At 39.0% G+C, this 19,877-nt stretch overlaps 1 protein-coding gene across 1 annotated transcript; it reads left to right on the top strand.

The window, feature by feature from the left end:
• LOC109226773 (pectin acetylesterase 8-like) lies at positions 14,452-17,300 on the top strand. The gene is made up of 13 exons (XM_019391624.1): positions 14,452-14,485; positions 14,581-14,732; positions 14,831-14,913; positions 15,069-15,195; positions 15,361-15,440; positions 15,548-15,634; positions 15,788-15,912; positions 16,002-16,062; positions 16,216-16,269; positions 16,357-16,434; positions 16,542-16,623; positions 16,760-16,905; positions 17,003-17,300. The coding sequence occupies exons 2-13, from the start codon at positions 14,582-14,584 to the stop codon at positions 17,093-17,095; spliced, it is 1,167 nt and encodes a 388-aa protein (XP_019247169.1). The 5' UTR covers positions 14,452-14,485; position 14,581; the 3' UTR covers positions 17,096-17,300.

Below are 19,877 nucleotides of genomic sequence, written 5' to 3'. Positions count from 1 at the left end.
TGCCAAACCACTAAAAGTAGGAGGGGGATACTTCTTGAACCTCACAAGCCTAAGCTGCTTCTCCTCTGATACCCCTGGCCTCACCTCAGGCTAAACAGGAATAATAGGTTGCACCGGCACCACACCCAGAACCTGACCAATGTGAGCCTGCTGCTCTGAAGTACCAGCGGTGGGAGTCTGAGCTCCTTCTCCAATCTACGAAGTAGCTGGTGCCAATGTTCCAAACATGCTCAGGAACAACGCTAAAGTCTCCTGAAGTCTAGGGGTAACAACAGGAGCCTCCAGTGCCTGTCCCCGAACAGGAGCTACTGGCGGCTCCTCAACTGTTGCTCTGACATGTGCTCTAGGTGCGGCGCGTGCCCCTCATCGGCCTCTACCTCGACCCCGGCCTCTCGTGGCTATAGAAAGTGGCGTGGGTGTCTTCTCAGCTGATCCGATAGGGCGTGTCCTCACCATATATGAGAGAATAAATATACAAAGTCCCAAACTTTGTAATCAACAAATTCGCACGATAGGAATGAAAGAAGTGGAGATTTTTCCTAATAGTTTTGTAGCCTCTCGAAGATAAGTACAAAGGTCTCCGTACCGATCCGCAAGACTCTACTAAACTCTTTTGTGACTCATAGCACCTTTGAACCTAGAGCTCTGATACTAACTTTTCACGACCCTAATTTTCCTCTGTAGCATGTCGTGATGGCACCTAGTCTTCAAGAATAGGTAACCCTAACACTTACTAAATTATGGAAAAATTCAACCAATAACTATTAAATATGAAATAGACATTTCTATACAAAACCAACAATCCTAATACCGGTAGTACAAGTCATAAGCTCTACTAAGTTCACTAGAAAATCTCTAAGTACAACTGTTCCAGAATAGAAATAAACTGTACACAAATAACTTCCGAAGGTGACTCCGATTCGAAGGTGACTCCGAGGCCTGCGAACGCGATGGAAGTTATACCTTGAAGTCTCCATAGCAATATCTGATCCGCTATCAAACAATCCACAGACTCCGAAGTACTTGGATCTGCACAAAAATGCATAGAAGTGTAGTATGAGTACACCACGGTCGATACCAATAAGTATCAAGACTAACCTCGATGGAGTACTGATGAGGTACAAGTCAAAACACTTACTAGACAAAGTAACCTATGTAGTATAGAAGTATAAAGCTAATAATAGAAAGCAAAAATCAGTAAATGACAACAAAATCAACATGTGATATAAATAATAAAGAAACAAGAACACCGAGAAGTATCATTAAGACCAAATAAGGAACACATAAGACAATCAATTAATCTAGCCATGCTAACACAAGATTCACAACAAAATCCCCTTGTGATACCTCATCTCACTGTCACGAGTCTCAACCCAGCATCATGTACTCACGGCACCTTGGTCCCACATCTCGAATCACAATCGCACGGACAACTCACGTGCCAATATGTCAATCCGCCTAGCATGATCACATGCTCACATTCACAATTTGTCACAATCACAATCCGCCCGGCATGATCACAGGCTCATAATCACAATCTGCCCGGCATGGTCACAGGCTCACAATCACAATCCGCCCGGCATGGTTGGAGGCTCAATATCAATATGGAAATAGATAATACAATAACACATGGGCATGATCAATAAATATCATATTTTATACTCCTGATCTAATATAAGTGGCATGCTACAGTGTATGCTTGTGCGAGTGTACTATTATAGCCCAAGTCAACAAGTAATATCAAAGACGTCGAGTAGCTCATCAAAACAACAAAGCAACTCACGTAAGGTATATGACAAACACAAGGAAAAACACACTATCACATGAAAATCACCAACACAATGTCTCCAAACCATCACACATCATCCCTAACATTGCCACCCTTATCTCTCTGATAGCCACTCGTATCACTCCATCTTGACAATATCATTAGCCACCCTTATCTCTCCTATAGCCACCCATATCACTCTGTATCCTTATCGCTCTGCCCGAACAATAACATAACAGTCACCCGTATCACTCCGTACATTCAACAACAGTGAAATTTCACCCTTATGCCTCGCATAATATTAACGGTGAAATGCCACCCTTATTCTTCACATAACAACAACGGTGAAATGCCACCCTTATACGCCGCATAATAATAACGGTACAATGCCACCCTTATACTCCGCATAACAACAACCAAACCACACAACAATTCATAGCTTCAACTCAAAAAAGGACAACAGCCCCTTTAAACACAACTTCAATTAGAATAGATTGATGACTCTCCATAACTTCAATTCCAATTAATTGTTTAAGGATAACCTCGATAATGAAAGTACTTCCACAAATAGACAAACTTCAGACTCTAGTGTATGAATTAGGCTAACAATGAAGGAGATGGCACGAACTAGTACTACGTCTAAATGCATGAGAACAATCCGACAACAAAAGGATATCATATGACGACAATTTCAACTGAGAGTAGCTCCACAATAAAAGAAATCACATAATGATAAAAGTGATAACAACTCAAAATAAAGCATATATGAGCAAACTAATCAAGTAAAGAACGTTACATATAGTGACAACTTCAAATAAAGCATGTGATTGTAGACATGACGAATAAAGGATATAACATGTGCTAACAATTTCAAATAAATACATAAAAGATGCCTAAAAGACTAGATCGGTAAATTTCTGCATATAAGCCCGAGTACATACTCATGACCTCGCATTCACAGCTTTCATATGACACAAATAGCTCAAACGACTCAAATCCTAAGGGGTGGTTCCCCCACACAAGGTTAGGCAAGATACTTACCTCAAAGAAGCTAGACCGATACTCTAAAATGACCCTCTCGTATGAAACAACCTCCTGGATGCTCAAGCCTAGACAAAATAACTTAATATTATAAATAAAAACTTTAGAAAATAATTCCTGATAATAAAGCTTCTATCGTTAATGAAAACTAAAAAGTCAACCCTGGGCCCGCACCTTAGAACCCGATAAAATTCATAAATTTCGATAACCCATTCAAATATGAGTCCAACAATACTAATTCCATCCAATTCTGACTCCGAATCGATGTTCAAAACACAATTATTCTCTTTAGAAAAGTTTTTGATAAAAATCCCCCAATTCTCCAATCAAAATATGGATTAATTCAAACATGAACTTCTCTAACCATATTAAAATACAAAAATAATAGTTAGATACTGACCCCAATGAAAAGACGAGAAGAACGCCGCGAAAATCACCTTAATTGGATCTCTAGAACTCAAGATATGCTCAAAATACCAAAAGAACGCGGTCTGATTTTTTATACATATGGATTTTCGCTTTTGCAATAAAAAAATCCGCACCTGCGCATTTCTAGCTGTAATTTCTATTTTTGCGGACCATTTCTCGCACCAGCGGGGTTGCAGATGCAGACCCAACTTCGCATCTGCGAAACACCAGCACCAGCTCTCTTCTCTGATACTACAATGAGCATAACTCCCTCATACGATGTTAAACTTCGATGATTCTTTTTGCTATGGCTCCGTAATTACGATAAGGATCTAATGATTCAATCAAAATAGAAATTGGAGATAATTTTCTTAATGTGATACCATTTATGCTAGAAGAAACGACGTCGAAACATAAAAAATGAGCGCACGACAACCCAAACCTATCTGAAACTCACCCAAGCCCCTCGGGACCCCGTTCGAATCTACCAATAAGTCCTAAAACATAACGCGGACCTGCTTGAGGCCTCAAATAACATCAAAAGTACGAATCCCATCTCAAATCGAAAGTAATTAACTTATGAACTTTCAACTTCTACAACTTGCGCCGAATCATATCAAATCAACCCGGAAGGAAGTCAAATTTTGCATGCAAGTTCTAAATGACACAACGGAGCTATACCAACTCACGGAATCGAAATCTGGACCCAATATCAACAAAGTCAACTCCCGGTCAAACCTCTCAACCTTCCAAACCTTCAACTTCCCAATTTTGCCAAAATGCATCAAATCAACCTACGGACCTCTGAATCAAAATTTGGACACACGCCTAAGTCCAAAATCATCATACGAAGCTATTAGAATCATCAAAACACCATTTTGAAGTCGTCTTCACAAAAGTCAAATTCCGATCAACTCTTTTCACTTAAATTTCTACAACAAGAACTGTTCCTCAAAATCAATGTCGAATCATCCGAAAATCGAACACGGCCACACCCGCAAGTCATGATACACAATATGAAGCTACTTGAGACTTTAAGCCACCGAACATAACGCTAATTCTCAAAATGACAGGTCAGGTCGTTACAGTAACAACTTCATATGTTATATCTGTACGTATTGTTATATGTTTTGATTGTGATATTAGCTTGTTATGCTTCTTATGTGTACTCCCTCTTTTTTTTTGCTATGAATATGAGTTGCACTTGTTTGTTAAAGTGAGTACCTTTTTTATCAAACTCTCGCCACTACTTCATTGAGGTCAGTCAAGGTGCTTACTGGTACATGTGGCCAATTATACTCATACTACACTTATGCATCTTATGTATAGATATTTGGAGTTGAGCTATTACGGAGTTTGAGAGGAAGCATTGGGGAACTCAACAACTTTCCAATTGTGAGCTATAGTTGTTCGTGGTGGCAGAGAATCTTTATTTCCATTTATGTATAGTTGAACATATGATTTTTTTTTAAATTAGCAATGTATTCCTATCCTTAATTGTCACGACCCAAAAATCCACTAGTCGTGATGGCACCTAACCCAACCCGCTAGGTAAGCCAATTAACGATTATCCATTTTCAATTAACTTAATAAAACAATTAAACAAAGGAGTTATCACAATCTTATACATCCCCAAGGACTGGTAGTACAAATCATGAGCTTCTAAGAATAGAATTTACAAAGCTGATATGAAGTAAATACATCTTCTGTTTGAAAAGTACATAAACAGAGTTTTATAAATCTACGTCTACCATGAACAAGAGGCAGCTACAACCAGAACGCATGTACAACTTCCAATCCAGCAACCATCGAACACAGCAACATCGGCATCCGAAATCTGTACGCAATGTGCAGGAAGTGTAGTATGAGTACAACTGAACCCATGTACTCAATAAGTAACTAACCTCACCTTAGGTTGAAAGTAGTGACGAGCTTGAACAAAGATCGGGTCCAACATCAATAGCCAACATCAGTTCATAACAACATAAGACAATTAAATAAAAAAGTAACTCTGAGATAAAATGCTCAACTTTTTCATGGTTTTTCTGAAAATATTTTTGCCTTTCAAGAATATCAGTGAAACCCAACACTTTTACTGAAATCGTCGAAAATACGAGTAAGTTTGAAAACTGTGAGTTTTCCGAAAAATCCTTTCAACGGTAAATATGATGTTTCATTTTCTTTCCAGATAGCATGTGTGAAATACCTCTCTATGCCCACATATCAATGTGTTTAAACCAAGTCATGAATGACGTGGGACCGTACAACATGAGGAAAATGCATCTCTATGCTTGTATGTCATGTGCATGTCAAATGCGATGTGACTCAGTAATAAAACCATATGCATACTCTCCGAGTATCAATTCACTCAGTCCTCCCAGTCACTCAGTCCTCACAGTCACTTAGTCCTCATAATCAATCAGTCCTCACAGCCATTCAATCCTCACAGTCACTCAATCCTCCCAATCACTCGGCACTCGGCACTCAGTAGGTACTTGCGCTCACTAGGGGTGTGCAGACTCCAGAGGGGCTCCTTTAGCCCAAGCGCTATAACAAGCCAATCATGGAATAAATAAATAAAACATATTGCGGCATGCATCCCGATCCCATAAATATCCTCACAAACAGGCCCTCGGCCTCACTCAGTCATAAATCTCCCCAGTCTCTTGGGCTCTCAATGTCAGGAAACTAGCCCGACAACAATGATATGATGTATCAATAAATAACAACTGAGGCTGAGATATGATATGAATGCATGAATATGATTGAGTACGAAATATCAATGAAATCAGTGAGGTGACAGCAAGAAACGACCACTATGGGTCCTAACAATATCAGCATAAAGCATAAACATGATAACTAGCATGATTGACATCTAAATTAATTAATCACATGGTGAAAACACAGATATCAACAAACGAGGGCCACTAAATAGTGCCAAGGAAAATAGTGCCAAGAAAAAGAATTAGCCTGCTCCACTTTACCCTTACGCAATCGCACCACTAAGTCCGCGATCGCGATGAAGAAATGCGACACCAAAACACAACAGAACACAAAAGTTAAAAAGGAGAAATAATTCAAAATCAATCCGAAACACGCCCGAGCCCTTCGGTACCCCATCCGAACATACCACCAAGACCCATAACATAATACGGACTTACTCGGGGCCTCAAAACACACATAAAAACATCGAAACGACGAATCACACCTAAATTCAAATTCAATGAACTTGAAACTTCAAACTTCCACAACCGCTACCGAAACCTATCAAATCTCATCCGATTGACCTCAAATTTTGCACACAAGTCACATTCAACATTACAGACCAGCTCCAACTTTCGGAATCAAAATCCGACCCCAATATCGAAAAGTCCACTCCCGGTCAAACTTTCTAAAATTTTAACTTTCGCCATTTCAAGCTAAATTCCACTACGGGCCTCCAAATCACGATTCGGACGCGCTCTTAAGTCTAAAATTACCCAACGGAGCTAGCGGAACCATCAGAAATCCAATCCGAGGTCAAATGCTAAAAATTCAAAACTTGGTCTAACCTTTTAAATTTGAAGCTTCTAGCTGAGAATCATTCTTCCAAATCAATTCCGAATAACCTGAAAACCAAAACTGACAATTCACATGAGTCATAATACATCATACGGAGCTACTCATGCCCATAAACAACCGAGCAAAGTGCAAATGCACAAAATGACCGGTCGGGTCGTTACATCCTCCCCCACTTAAAATTCGTTCGTCCTCGAACGTGCTCAGAGTCGTTCCAAAAGCCATCAAGTCGCCGTGTAACCTTACCATGCACATACTCGGGGGTGATTCCAAGTCACCTTATCCCATATAGGTCTGATAACACAACATGACTGAAATTTCTTAATCCAACCTAGCCCATTAGCCTTAGAATCCAATTTCCACATCCGAAATTTTCTATATGATCAGAATCTCGCATCTACGCACTGTATAAGACTGAACAAGCCGCATCAAGCCATAGCCATAATCCAAGATGAAATCACATGGTATACCACATAACTCAAACACTCACGGCGACAATTCCTAATCACAGAAGCTGATCAAAACAACCCTGTGCCGCTAATGAAACTCTTATCAAACAAAGCCTCATTCTAACACCTTGATATACTGTCAATGATGAAAGAAACACGCGGAAACTCATAACCATTCGTCGGATCAACAAGTCATGGAGCTCCCTCTCTTTCAACAAGAACTATAGCAAATTTCTAAGCCAACTTCCGATATTATATTTCTAACCATGTTGTAATCAAATCCAATAGTATTTATTCTAGGTCCAGAGACCCCATCTTATCCAACACGACCACTCTAGTGACATAACACATCAATAAAATCTATGTCGCCACTCGTGCAGTCCGTGCACCAATAAGCAACATTCCAAATATACTCAATCATGGAATTGACTCAAACGAGAGAACTGGCCTGCCAGCTTAACAAGTACCATCACAATGCCATGCTAAGAGCCTATCACACACCGTAAAACCAAAATACACGAATCCCACACAAAGGATCATATATCAACATAACTCCGCTACAATGCGTGACCTCATCCAAACACTGGTCCCTGGCATATACCTCAAGCTACCTAGCTCAAAATCAATAACCACGCGCAATTCGACATCAAGTTCCCAAAGTACAATAACATAACAACGGAGAACAAATAACACAATACCAAAATTCGAAAAGAATATAGCCAACGCGCAATCAATCATGCAATACCCAGTTGCTCATCTCGCTCAGATTCCGCTATAACGCCCAAATAGAACCGCACCATATGTACATATAACCAATGGATCACAACTCCTCGTAGCATAGAAGAGTAATTCACAGATCATCTCAGAACACGAATAGACTCAACAACCACCGAATGGCACATCCCTCAATGATAGCAATATGGAGCCAACCCATCCGACTCGATGCAAATACACATCCTAATTGGGCTTACCGATGAACCCCCAAATTAGCTCTAGCCACCCACAATTAGATACATAACCCTCCGAAAGTCCACCTTGACTGAATCACATCACATACCATCCTCTAGCTAGCTCCGGCCACAACTTCACATTCCACAACCACGAAACAATCTACTCTTGACAACTCTCACTCTACAAATCCATAGAACACACGAATCGCCATATCTGATCCCAACTCCACCGCTCGAATGCCTACACATCTCTCATACACGATCATCCCACGAGGAATACTTCTATGATTCTTCTATGCCACAAAGAAAAATTTGATTATCAATGGTCGATCAACTAGTCGAGTACCACGATACTAATGAAGTATCCATAGATCAAAACACAGTGCCCCTTCTGAAACTTACACTCTCATCAAGCCATGTCTAATAGTAATATCATTTATCTAGTCATCTGAAACCGTCCCTACTGCCTAAGAATTTTCTGACCTTCTATTCAAAACTGAACTGACCTCGCTCATGCAAATCTCAATCCCACACAACAAACCACGCATACCATGCCATCATATGAAAAATATGAGAACTTCATTTCATAATCCACTCCGAGTCACAAGAAACCACATGCTCAATTAGCCAAGAACCTTTCATTTGATCCCTCCCCCCCAGGAGAAAATCACAATACGCATCATGCCTCGTACATCAATATGAAATATACACCTCGAACCGTGGTAGAAACCCTTGAGAACTCTTCGACGCCCATTTGCACATAACCAAGCCGATAGATCTGAACCTCTATAACTCAACCAAGCCACACAGGTCACCAAAATCCAAGTGTATCGCCACAAAACACCTGTAGAAACTCACTACATCATAAGAACCGAAAGAGCCAATCACATTCGTTACCAAATTGTCATAATTCTTCGAGTTCCTTCTAGATTACCTTCAATTGATACTTTTCCTTGCTAGTACACTATTATCCTTAACCAAAACTTGCCCCACGAACTTCAGCATAGAACCACACCGCCCTAAGGCTTATAAGCCGCTAAATTTCCTCTTAAGCACCCTAAAAGTACCACAACCGAGATACCTACTCTGAAGAGACCTTTTGTGAATTTAAGGTTGTTCATCTTACATTCCCGATACTGAATGTAGAATCTATAGGGATATAGAAATAGTGTGGGTCTCAACACCATCCAATGTAACTCTCAGCTTCTAGCCATATACAAATCCGCAACTTTCCCAATTGCTACGTATAAATCCTGACTTCATTAGAACCATTCTCGAGAGTCATCCACTCTATTCGAACCTCAATAGAACCACCCAAACGGACCGAATGAATTGTGCCCCAGTTGTACCCCTAACACCCTAAGAAGTAATTCACACCTCTAAGCAACCGAGCAAATTTCTACTCCATGAACATTACATCCTTCACGAGTAACCACTCAATCATTGCATGATTTCCCATATACCCATACAGTGTAATACAACCCATCGATAACAGACTCCCCCACTTGGCACAAAGCTAAGGAATAAAGCATCTGATAATTTACAATACCCATACTCTGCTGCTGCCAAAATTCGCGGAATTTCAACTAAATCCTTTATAAGCTCATGTAACACAACCCATCTAGTATCTCAAGTCATCTGCAAGTCTCGCATTAGCCCTTATAACAGTCAAGCCAACTCTCAGATACGATCCAAACTCAAATTGCAACACACATAATTCACTGGAAAAGAAAAGGACTCTCAACAACACAATCTAGGGATCACACAACCTCAGGACATCCTGCAGGAGATAACCCACCTACTTAGCCTCAAACTGACATCTTTCTATACCCTTCCACAATCATAACTATTACGCAACCACTTAATCTCTGAGTCTGAACTCATATCACGACATGAAATCTACTCCCCTCCACAACCAAACGTCATGAAAAGGATCCTTCAACATACCCATAACTCGAGACTATACGTCAAATCAAGGTGGAATCAAGCACCTAATAATTCTTTCTACACCTCAAGCAAATCCCTTCTCGTCACATTCAAATCATATGAACATGTCTCGCAGTCACATCATACTTATCACGTAGTCATCCAGCCACAAATCCACTAATAGGGACACTACCGGACATAAAGTCCAACGCACATACTCACACAATCAACATATTTATGCTCAAGCTACAGTCAAAATCCGACCTCAAGTCCTCCAGAGTGGCCCATCATCAGCGCACTAAAATCACATCTAGCACCACATCCATGGAATCACAAGCCGTCGATGCATAGTTGATACGGAGCGCTCACATGCGCATATGAATACGTGGAAGGAATTCAAAGAGTAACGCTTCAAGACAAATCAATGTCGCACGATAAGGAAAGAAAGATGGGAAGTATATCCTAAATGTATTGTAGCCTCTCGAAGATAGGTATGGACGTCATCATACAGATCCGCAAGACTCTACTAGACATTTGCTCATGACTTGTAGAACCTATGAACCTAGAGCTCTGATACCAATCTGTCACGACCCAAAAATCCACTAGTCGTGATGGCACCTAACCCAACCCGCTAGATAAGCCAATTAACGGTTATCCATTTTCAATTAACTTAATAAAACAATTAAACAAAGGAGTTATCAGAATCTTATACATCCCCAAGGACTGGTAGTACAAATCCTGAGCTTCTAAGAATAGAATTTACAAAGCTAATATGAAATAAATACATCTTCTGTTTGAAAAGTACATAAACAGAGCTTTATAAATCTACAACTACCATGAACAAGAGGCAGCTACAACCGGAACGCGGGTACATCTTCAATCCAGCAACCATCGAACACAGCAACATCGGCATCCGAAATATGCTCGCAATGTGCAAGAAGTGTAGTATGAGTACAACCGACCCCATGTACTCAATAAGTAACAAACCTAACATTAGTTTGAAAGTAGTGACGAGCTTGAACAAAGGTCAGGTCCAATATCAATAGCCAACATTAGCTCATAGATAATTAAATAAAGACGTAACTCAGAGATAAAATGCTCAGCTTTTGCATAGTTTTTCCGAAAATATTTCCGCCTTTCAAGTATATCAGTGAAACCCAACTCTTTTACCGAAATCGTCAAAAATACGAGTAAGTTTGAAAACTGTGAGTTTTCCCAAAAATCCTTTCAACAGTAAATATGATGTTTCATTTTCTTTCTAGATAGCATGTGTGAAATACCTCTCTTACCACATATCAATGTGTATAAAACAAGTCATGAATGACGTGATACCGTACAGCGTGAGGAAAATGCATCCTTATACATGCATGTCATGTGCATGTCAAATGCAATGTGACTCAGTAATAAAACCATATGTATACTCTCCGAGTATCAATTCACTGAGTCCTCCCAGTCACTCAGTCCTCACAGTCACTCAGTCCTCAGAATCACTTAGTCCTCACAGGCAGTCAGTCTTCACAGTCACTCAATCCTCCCATTCACGCGGCACTCGGCACTCGCACTCAGTAAGTACTTGCGCTCACTGGGGGTGTGCAGACTCCGGAGGGGCTCCTTCAGCCGAAGCGCTATGACAAGCCAATCATGGCATAAATCAATAAAATATGCTGCGGCGTGCAGCCCGATCCCATAAATATCCTCACAATCAGGCCGTCGGCCTCACTCAGTCATCAATCTCTTCAGTCTCTCGGGTTCTCAATGTCATTAAACTAGCCCGAAAACAATGATATTATGTATCAATAAATAACAACTGAGACTGAGATATGATATGAATGCACGAATATGAGTGAGTATGAAATATCAATGAAATCAGTGAGGTGACAGCAAGTAACGACCACTATGGGTACTAGCAATATCAGCATAAAGCCTAAACATGATATCTAGCATGATTGGCAGCTCAATTAATTAATCACATGGTGAAAACACAGATATGAACAAACTTGGGCCACTAAATAGTGACAGGGAAAACAACGGACTCACAATTCATAGGGTGCACGCCCACACGCCGGTCACCTAGCATGTACGTCACTTCAATACCAATCACACAACATATAATTTGGGGTTTCATAACCTCAGCACTAAGTTTAGAAGAGCTACTTATCTCAAACAAGCCAATTCTAACGCCGAGCAAGCCAAGCGATGCTCCAGCAAAGCCATCACGCGCGAAGCGACCTCTGAACGGCTCAAAACTAGCCAAAAGCAACTCAAATACATCAGATAAAGCCCAAGGAAACAATTACAAATGATAAAGATCGAATCCTAAGTCAAATCCCAAATCCGGCCAAAAAACACACTCGGGCCCGCACCTTGGAACCCGACAAAACTCATAAAATCCAACAACCCATTCAGTTACGGTTCCAACCATACTAGTTTCACTCAAATCCGACTCCAAATCGGTGTTCAAAACTCAAAAATTCATATTATAAAACTTTAGGCCAAAACCCCCAATTTTCCTCTTTAGAATTCACCAACCAAAAGCTAAAATCGAAGATAGATTCATGAAATATAGCCAAAACCGAGTAGAGAACACTTACCCCAATTCATATGGTGAAAATTGCTTCAAGAACCGCCTCAATCCGAGCTCTATAGCTCCAAAAATGCAAAAGTGGCTGAAACCCTCGAAATAAAGTTCTTATAACCACCGCGCAACTTAATGCATCGCGATCACGTAATTACCATCGCGATCGCGAAGAAGGAACACAACGCTCCTGAATAATGCCCTACTCGATCGCATAAGTCCTCTCGTGATCGCGTTATACACAACTGAATGAACTACGCGTTCGCGGAACTAACCTCGCGAATGCGAAGAGATAACCATCATGCCTCAACTCAGACCCAAACACTACGCGAACGCGTTCTCCACTCCGCGAACGCGATGCTTAATTGCCACTACATATGCGAACACGGACCATCACTTGCGAACACGAAGAAAAAGAATTAGCCTGCTCCACTTTACCCTTCCGCGGTCGCGATGAAGAAATGCAACACCAAAACACATCAGAACACAACAGTGAAAAATGAAGGAGAAATGATCTGAAATCAATCCGAAACACGCCCGAGCCCCTCGGGACCACGTCCAAACATACCAACAAGACCTATAACATAACACGTACTTACTCGGGGCCTCAAAACACACATAACAACATCGAAACGGCAAATCACACCAAATTTCAAAATCAATGAACTTCAAACTTCAAACTTCTACAACCGCTGCAGAAACTTATCGAATCTCGTATGATTGACCTGAAATTTTGCACACAGGTCACATTCGACATTATGGACCTGCTCCAACTTTCGAAATCAAAATCCGACCCCAATATCAAAAGGTCCAGTACCGATCAAACTTTCCAAAATTCCAACTTTCGCCATTTCAAGCCAAATTCCACTACGGACCTCCAAATCACAATCCGGACGCACTACTAAGTTCAAAATTATCAAACGAAGCTAACTGAACCATGAGAAATCAAATCCGAGGTCAAATGCTAAAAATTCAAAACATGGTCAAACATTTCAAATTTGAAGCTTCTAGCTGAGAATCATTCTTCCAAATCAATTCCGAATAACCTGAAAACCAAAACCGACGATTCACATGAGTCATAATATATCATACGGAGCTACTCATGCACTCAAACAACCCAGCAAAATGCAAATGCTCAAAACGATCGGTCGGATCGTTACATTAATAGCTCATCGCTTGTGACACTAATTTTTGGGTTAGTTTGTATTAAAAATTCGCACTATCATCTTATTACTTATAACATGATATTAATTTTGAGTTGTATTTGTGTTGGTCTGATTCACTTAGCGAGTTAGGTTAAATACTAGTATGATTGGCCAGTTTTGGGTCATGACAATTTTTGTATTAAAATGTCATTTTCATGCGCAATATCAATTTTGCTATGTTAAACTACAGGCTTACACAATGTAATCTACAGTAGCTCTTATGTATAGATTATTTTAAAATTTTCAACAATATCTTTCGGGATAGTGGATACTAATATAATTTAGAGAACAACGAGGCAAATCCTTTCAGGTAATTTTGGAATTGCATGAAATTTAATCACCACGTATAAACGTTCGTCGCCCAGAAATTCCATATAACTGCTCAACAAACTAAGTTGTTGACCTCTCAAATCTTGATGTCTCAAGAAAATTAAGAAAATATGGGAATATTCAGACAAGTGTTGGGTTCTAGTGTCGTGGTCTTCTATTCTATGGCCTAATTTCCCGGTGCTCCAACTTTAATCGTTGGAGATCCTACTATATATACATAGTTTCGAAATTCATTAGTTAGGGTCAATACATCTTTTGCATCATATATTTACAAAGTACATCTGCAAATACTCTATTTTTTTCTCTTTAACCATATGAATTCTTCTTTGTCATAATTAACTAATCATTTCCTTAATTTTATGTTCTACAGGATGATGATGGTTACAAGATCTTTTCAACTTTTTGTCTTATTTATTTTCACTTTGACCATCGTCATAACCGAATGTGCAAAAGTAACCCAAAACCCAGATGTATACAATATCACTAAAACAATCGTTCATAGTGCTGTGTCGAAAGGGGCAGGTTAATTAATTTCGTCACTTATATGTACAAGTTAAGCTTTGAATTTGAAAATCAAGTATTTTAATTGAAGAGTTGTATTAACATTATCTATTCGGCAGTGTGCTTGGATGGATCACCTCCAGCATACCATTTTGACCCAGGATTTGGAGACGGAGTTGGAAATTGGCTTGTACAACTTTCGGTATAAGTCGTGTTTAACACCAGATTGATTCTACTATTTTTCTCCTCTTTTTACTATGCGAGATGAAGCATTATGAGTGTGCGTTCCTTTTTCTCTAGATTTAGTGTTGTTTCGAAGATTTCTAAATTCTTTGAAAACTTTTACTTTGTCCTTAGGGAGGAGGATGGTGCACAAACGTCAAAGAATGCCTGGATCGTACCAAGTCCGACTTAGGTTCTTCAAATTATATGAATCCACAAGAATATCAAGGATTTTTCAGCAAGAATCAGAGTGCAAATCCAGGTTCTCTTTGATTTATATGTCCTCTTGAAGTTTTAATGAATTTTTATTTTTTGTTATTTTTTTGTTGAAACAATAAATAGAAGAGGCATAATTGATGTTACAGTGGTGCATTATTCTTCAGTTCTGGATTACGTATCATATTATTGCTGTATGTAATATATGCAGATTTCTACAACTGGAATAAAGTTTTTGTTAGATACTGTGATGGTGGATCGTTCACAGGAGATGTTGAATACGTTGATCCAGTATGTTGTATTTTAAGTTATAATTTTGAGCTCCTATTTAAATTACTTATTTTCTTGTAATTAATCTCAAAAAGAAATTATCACTCCTTACATTTTGCTTTGTTTAGGCTACCAAACTTCATTTCAGAGGGGCAAGGATTTTTACCGTAGTACTGGAGGAGCTGCTAGCGAAAGGATTAAAGAACGCCAAGAATGTATGTAAATTCCATTGCGATTAACATAATTGACTGTAAATTATGCTAAATATATTTCAATGCCAAAAGCCTAGTAACCGTACAAAAAGCAGAAAAAATTAATATTAAACAGAGTTTTTTTCTGTGTCTCAATTTTTACCTTCACTATTGTAGGCCATCTTGGCTGGCAGTTCAGCAGGAGGATATCCAGCAATGTTGTACTGTGATCGCTTCCGCAATTCATTGCCAAATACCTCTAGAGTGAAATGTTTGGTTGATTCTGGCTATTTTGTTCATTTGTAAGATTGTAACGAGTTCACCTGTATATAACCGTTCATTACAGAATGATTTATGACCTAACTTTGAATATCTCTCTTTTTTATAATAGCAAGAATCCTGTGCTCGCAAGACCTTTTGAATCAATATATAAAGGAATTGCCACTCTACAAGTAAATCCTATCACCTTCTTATTATTCTCTCTTATTTTATATATAACATAAGTTGCTCCGTCAAACAGATTTACATTATATGAAATAGAAGGGGTACGGTACTTAAAGAAGAGGTCGATTGTTAGTTATTTTTTTCCATATTGGATTTTACAGGGATCTGCCAAAACGTTACCCAAATCATGCACTTCAAAAATGAAACCAGAATTGGTACGAATTGTTCCTTCTCATGCATTCGGTAGTTTTCTTGAGTCTCTTGACAATAAACTATATATAAAATCTTACAATTCACTGCAGTGCCTCTTCGCCGAGAACATCCAACAAGAAATCAAGACACCAGTTTTTATTACCATGTCAGCATATGATAATATCATGGTAGGTAACTAGAAAGGAGGAATTTTTTTGCTAACAAATTAAAGCCTACTTAATTATTAGCTTTTACCATTTACTGTAGTGGCTTCTCAAAGTAAACTGTTTTGCAGACACAATATACTTTAGGAGGTGCAATATATGGCTGCATTCAAAACGGGACATGCACAACAAGTCAGAACAAAACCTTACAAGGTTGGTATACTTCATGACCTAAACAAGAAAAACTTTATTAGTTCCTCGTGGAATGATTTTAATATAATTCAAAAGGTAGATTAAAAAAAATTAATATTTCATACTCCATCTAATATTTCCGGATTTATTATTCCAGAAATGAGGTCGGATTTCTTAAATGCAATACCCAAAAGAAATAATCCTAAATTAAGAGGAGTTTTCATAGACGTAGTCCATCATCATACCAGCCTTCAGAAGCAGACTAGGTGGTCTCCTGTAAAACCCATCGTGGTTCATAACCTGGTACGAGATTATTTAATTTATATATTTATTTTGAAATTATTGGTGACTACACTATTTCCACCATTTGATTTCTTGATGGATTGTTTTGTACGTGCAGGCCGCACCAAAGGCATTTGCTGATTGGTACTTTGATCGGAATTACACCTATTTGATAGATGAACGCAGCTTGCCACTCCCAAATGATTCCTAAAAGGCCGCCCCTTTAGAAGGAAGATAATCTTTTATTACTTGTGTTTATTTATTGAAGAAAATCCATTTATGTAAAACTTTTATTCAACACCATGTAAGCACATTATTAATTGCTGACAACCTTCTGATGTATATGTAAACTGTTGCCCATATATATATATATATATATCAAACCTGGTGACAAGAAGGTCCCTTTGACCAAAGTATTAGCAACTTCTTGCCTTCAATATTGTGACTTATGTTTTACTAATTTATTTATCTAATCTTTTACTTATTTACTTATTGACTTATATATTTTGTATTTGGTCCACGCACTTGAACTTGTGTACAATCGATAGTGATATACTTCAATGAAGTTAAAAAAGATAAACACAAATCTATTTATATTTTTGTTTTCTTCAATAATAACGGATGGAATACATGCCTAAACAGTGGAATCACTTGCATGTAATGTGTAGTAGATTTTAATTAAACGTAAAATTGGTACTTATCACTTGAAGCGTGACCGCAATCGCAAAAAGAGTATCCGAACAAAGACATTCCATGAGGTCCTCCAGTTCCATGATCTTATATTGTGTTACCCGAATAATACTAGAAATCTGCAAAATTCGTGTGGTCGAATTTCTTCCGAGAGAAAGCATGTAGTAAAACATAGCCTCCTTCATGGAATAAGACCCTTTATATAGGCTCAGGTTTTACTGTTTAAAACCCTCTTCCTGACATGCTAGGTCCTCCTTTTCCATCAAGAAATTGGATTTCATTTAATTTTTAATTATTCAAGAACAGCAAAATCTAATTAATGAGGCCTCCTATTAGAATTGATTCAAAATATTTGAATTAATCCGACCATAATAAATTACGAATTATCTCACTAAAAATTCGTAATTGTATGAAACGACTTGATCGATCGTTCTGAGCATTTTCATTCAGTTTGGTAGTTTGGGATCATGAGTAGCTTCATATGGTGTATTATGACTTGCGTGTATTGTTGTCTGTGGTTTTCGAGTGGTTCGGGATTGATTTGGAAGAATGATTCTTATTTTAGAAACTTGAAGTTGAAAGAGTTGACCAAGTTTGACTTTTGGGTATTTGACCTCGATCAGTATTTTGATGGTTCCGGTAGGTGCGGGTGGTGATTTTGAACTTGAACGTAAGCTCGAATTTGCATTTGGATGTTCCTAAAAAGTTTGGCTCTAATTGGAGAAAGTTGACAATTTGAAGGTTTGAAAAGTTCATAGATTTGACCAGGAGTTGACTTCGATGTTATTGGGTTCGAATTGTTGTTCCGGAAGTTGAAATATGTTGGTTATGTCATTTGGAACTTGTGTGCAAAATTTACAATTTCGAGTTGATTTGATATTGTTCGGCCCGAGTTCAATAGTTCATTAAGTTTGATTTAGGGTGTGATTCGTGGTTTTGATGTTATTTTGTCTAATTAGAGACCCCGAGTAGATTCTTGTTATGTTTGGGACTTATCGGTATGTTCGAACAGGGTCTCGAGGGGCTCGGATGAGTTTCAAATTAATTTCAGACACTTTTCCTCATGTTTGGATTGTTAGTTTTGCTGGTGTCAGGTAAGTATCACGTTCGCGATGGTGGTATGGCATTCGCGTAGAGTAAGTGAGGATTGATGGTGTTGTGCATCGCGTCCGTGAGGGTCTATCCGCATTCATGGTGGATCTTCACGTTCTCATGGCATGTGTCGCATTCGCGTAGTGAATTTAGGGACTGGAGCTTTGTTCTTTGCGTTCACATGTGGTCTTTGCGCTCGCGGTCTGTGGGCGAGCTGTTCATCGCGTTCGCGTATGCTGAGTCACGTTCGCGTTGAAGGTTTTTGGGCTGAGGCAGCGTTGTACTTCGCGAACGCAAGGCTCATACTGCATTCACGGAGGATCTACCTGGAGCAGATCTATAAGTACTCTATTTCGAAGGTTTTGATTATTTTATCACATTTTGAGTTGGGGAGTTCCGATTTAGACAATTTTGGAGAGGATTTTCACCACATGAATTAGGGTAAATATTTTTTACTCGATTTTGATTGTTCTACATGATTTCATCGTCGATTTTGGCATTTAATTTGTTGAATCTAAAAGAGTTTGGGAGTTTTTATCAAAACTTTGTTTAAGTGAATAATTGGATTTTGAACATCGATTCGGAGTCGGAATTTGTTGAAATTAGCATTGTTGGACTCTTATTCGAATGGGTTGTTGGAATTTATGAGTTTTATCGGATTAAAGGGTGCAGGACTAGGTTGAATTTTTGTCACAATCCAAATTTCTCTCCGTAGGATATCGTGATGGCACCTAGCCTCTAAGACTAGGTAAGCCTAACAATCATGCGGAATAATTTAAATAATAATCAACATCAACAACTGTATAAAGTAAAAACTGCAGCTCAAAGTATTTACAACTCCCACAACCCAGTAGATATAAGTCACAAGCTCAAGATACAAAGTTGAATAATCTATACATCACTCTCTATCCAGAACATAAAGAAACAAGAAAAAGACGGGATAGAAGGGGACTCCGAGGCCTTCGGACGGGGGCAGGTGTACCTTGAAGTCTCCGATGAGCAAGTCACTCCACACACTTACACCGAGGCTGATAAGATGTACCTGGATCTGCACAAAACATGTGCAGAAATGTAGTATGAGTACACCACAATGGTACGCAGTAAGTGCCAAGCCTAACCTCGGTAGAGTAGTGACGAGGTCAGGTCAAGGCCCTACTGGAATTAATAAGAAATAAGGCAGGAGATATAATGATATACTAAAATGGCAGGGA

The sequence above is a fragment of the Nicotiana attenuata genome, chromosome 6 (genome assembly GCF_001879085.1).
Source record: "Nicotiana attenuata strain UT chromosome 6, NIATTr2, whole genome shotgun sequence".
In the NCBI taxonomy this organism is placed as follows: Eukaryota; Viridiplantae; Streptophyta; class Magnoliopsida; order Solanales; family Solanaceae; genus Nicotiana; species Nicotiana attenuata.
Note: the sequence above shows the minus strand (reverse complement) of the source record. Positions and strands in the feature narration are given on the sequence as shown.

Excerpts from the sequence above, each read along its gene's own strand:
- LOC109226773 (XM_019391624.1), top strand. The coding sequence starts at position 14,582 with ATGATGATGGTTACAAGATCTTTTCAACTTTTTGTCTTATTTATTTTC. Across the intron at positions 15,441-15,547 it reads ATGTTGAATACGTTGATCCA|GCTACCAAACTTCATTTCAG; the intron begins GTATGTTGTATT and ends TGCTTTGTTTAG. Across the intron at positions 16,624-16,759 it reads TCAGAACAAAACCTTACAAG|AAATGAGGTCGGATTTCTTA; the intron begins GTTGGTATACTT and ends TTATTATTCCAG.